Source organism: Ziziphus jujuba, chromosome 9 (assembly GCF_031755915.1).
Source record: "Ziziphus jujuba cultivar Dongzao chromosome 9, ASM3175591v1".
NCBI classification, from domain to species: domain Eukaryota; kingdom Viridiplantae; phylum Streptophyta; class Magnoliopsida; order Rosales; family Rhamnaceae; genus Ziziphus; species Ziziphus jujuba.
Genome location: NC_083387.1, coordinates 9,101,727 through 9,103,636, shown reverse-complemented (window position 1 = coordinate 9,103,636; position 1,910 = coordinate 9,101,727). Strand labels below are relative to the sequence as shown.

The window sequence follows — 1,910 nt, the reverse complement described above, 5'->3', positions numbered from 1 at the left end:
TATCTAATTTATAAACTATTTAAAATCTTTTCTTTTAAAATTTAAATTTATATTTTCATAGATACAAATGAAAATGTTCTACTATTGGAGCTACCTGCTTCGTCTCCCACTTCTCTGCTTCGTCTCCCACTTCTCTTGGTAAACAAGAATTTAATACATCTTTCAAATCCTCATTCTCTCTCTACCCTCTTAATGTTTTTTTTTTCATATCAAAGGTACCCTTGCTTTAAAGTTTAGTGGGATTAAACGTGGATATTTCGCGTATGTTGTTAGATTTTTTTTTTTCCTAACTGTATATATATAAAAATTTTGATATAAAATATATATAACTTTAGCATAATATTTATTGCATTATGTGTCGCTATCACTGTCAAAGAATTAGTACAAAGACTTGTTCCAGTAATAACCCTCAACTTGTAAACCTAAAATAAAGTAAATCAACGGAACATAACATAAAGAAAAAGCTGTTTGTCCTTAAAAAATAATAATAATAATAAATCATTAATAATAACAATAAAGAAAAAGAAAAAATAAAAGAAAAAAAGTTATATATTCCACGCTATAAATACTGGTGATCCTGCACAACGTAAAGTCTAAGACCAACATATCCTTCTGCAAAAGCCAAAGAAAAAAAGAGAGGAAAGGAGGAAAAAAAAAAGTGTCCCAGAAACACACAGAGCTCCCTCTATATATTATTCACTCTGTTTCATCTTCTTTGCCAGTCGTTTTTGTTTTTTTTTTTTTCCTCTTCTTGTTCCCATGCTTATCATCAAATTCTGCACCAACTCTACTATTTTGACAGTAGTTTCTCTCTTCTCTTTATTGGGAGATATGGTATCGTCTCAAACTTTATCCCAAATCCAAAACACTTTCGAGTAAGAGAACCAGAAAACAAAAAACAAAAAACAAAAACAAAACAGAAACTCTGTTTTTCTCTGTTTTTTTTTCTTTTTTTTCTTTTTTTTTTCGAACCCAAATATACAAAAATGGATTCCTTCAACTTCTACAACATCAAAGCTGAGAAGGCAAATGCGATCCAGAGGTACCAACAGCGTAGGAAGATCGCAAACATGTTTCGTTTCGTCGAGGTTTTTGTTGTTCTGGTTTTGATCTCCAGGTTTTCTCTGCAACTCCCACATGCTGTAAAGAATTCCGGTGGGTATTTCCGAGATTTATCGGTTGTCCTGGTTAGTCCCCGCTTTGTTTTTGTAGTCGGGAACGTCATAGTCATCATCCTTTTCGCAAAGTCCGGGCAGTTTTCGGGCAGAGATTCCGGTAAAGGTAATTTTTCTGGAGATGATCTTTACGATGAATTCGTCAAAAACAGCGAAAAGAACCACAAAGCTTTCCGAGAGGAAGCTCACTGGTATAACGGAAAACAGAGCATCGATGAGAAAAACATCGTTGTTGCTGATGAAGCAGTGAATCGGAAAGCTTTTCATGAAAGAGCTGATCAATACAGGGGAAAACAGAGCACCATTGATAAAAACATAATTGTTGCTGAAGGAGCAGTGAATGGTAGTACTTCATGGGAAATCAAGAAATATGTGAGGAGCAACTCTGAGAACTTGGAAAAGCAGAAGAAATCTCACCGACAAGTGCTGCGACGATCGGAGACCGAGAAGATTGTTGGTGAAAATATTGATCAGAATCTGCGCAAAGAGGATTATATGAGTAACGATGAGTTCCGGCTAAAAGTCGAGGCTTTCATCGCCCGGCAACAGAGTGATTGGAAGAATAATACTGTGATCTAAGACTATAGGTGATGGATAAGAGAATCTAAAATCTATGTGCCTTTTTGTTGTTTGAAAGTGACTAAAATATAATATATTATATATATATATATATATATTTGTACATTGCCATATCAAAAATCATATATATAAATTTTCCTTCTTTTTCTACTGTAA

General features: G+C 33.9%; 1 protein-coding gene across 1 annotated transcript; it reads left to right on the top strand.

Moving 5' to 3' along the window:
- The first annotated feature begins 588 nt into the window (after window positions 1-588).
- LOC107405870 (uncharacterized) lies at window positions 589-1,910 on the top strand. Its single transcript, XM_016012965.4, has one exon. The coding sequence runs from the start codon at window positions 987-989 to the stop codon at window positions 1,752-1,754; it is 768 nt and encodes a 255-aa protein (XP_015868451.3). The 5' UTR covers window positions 589-986; the 3' UTR covers window positions 1,755-1,910.

Coding starts and splice junctions, on each gene's coding strand:
- LOC107405870 (XM_016012965.4), top strand. CDS start 987: ATGGATTCCTTCAACTTCTACAACATCAAAGCTGAGAAGGCAAATGCG.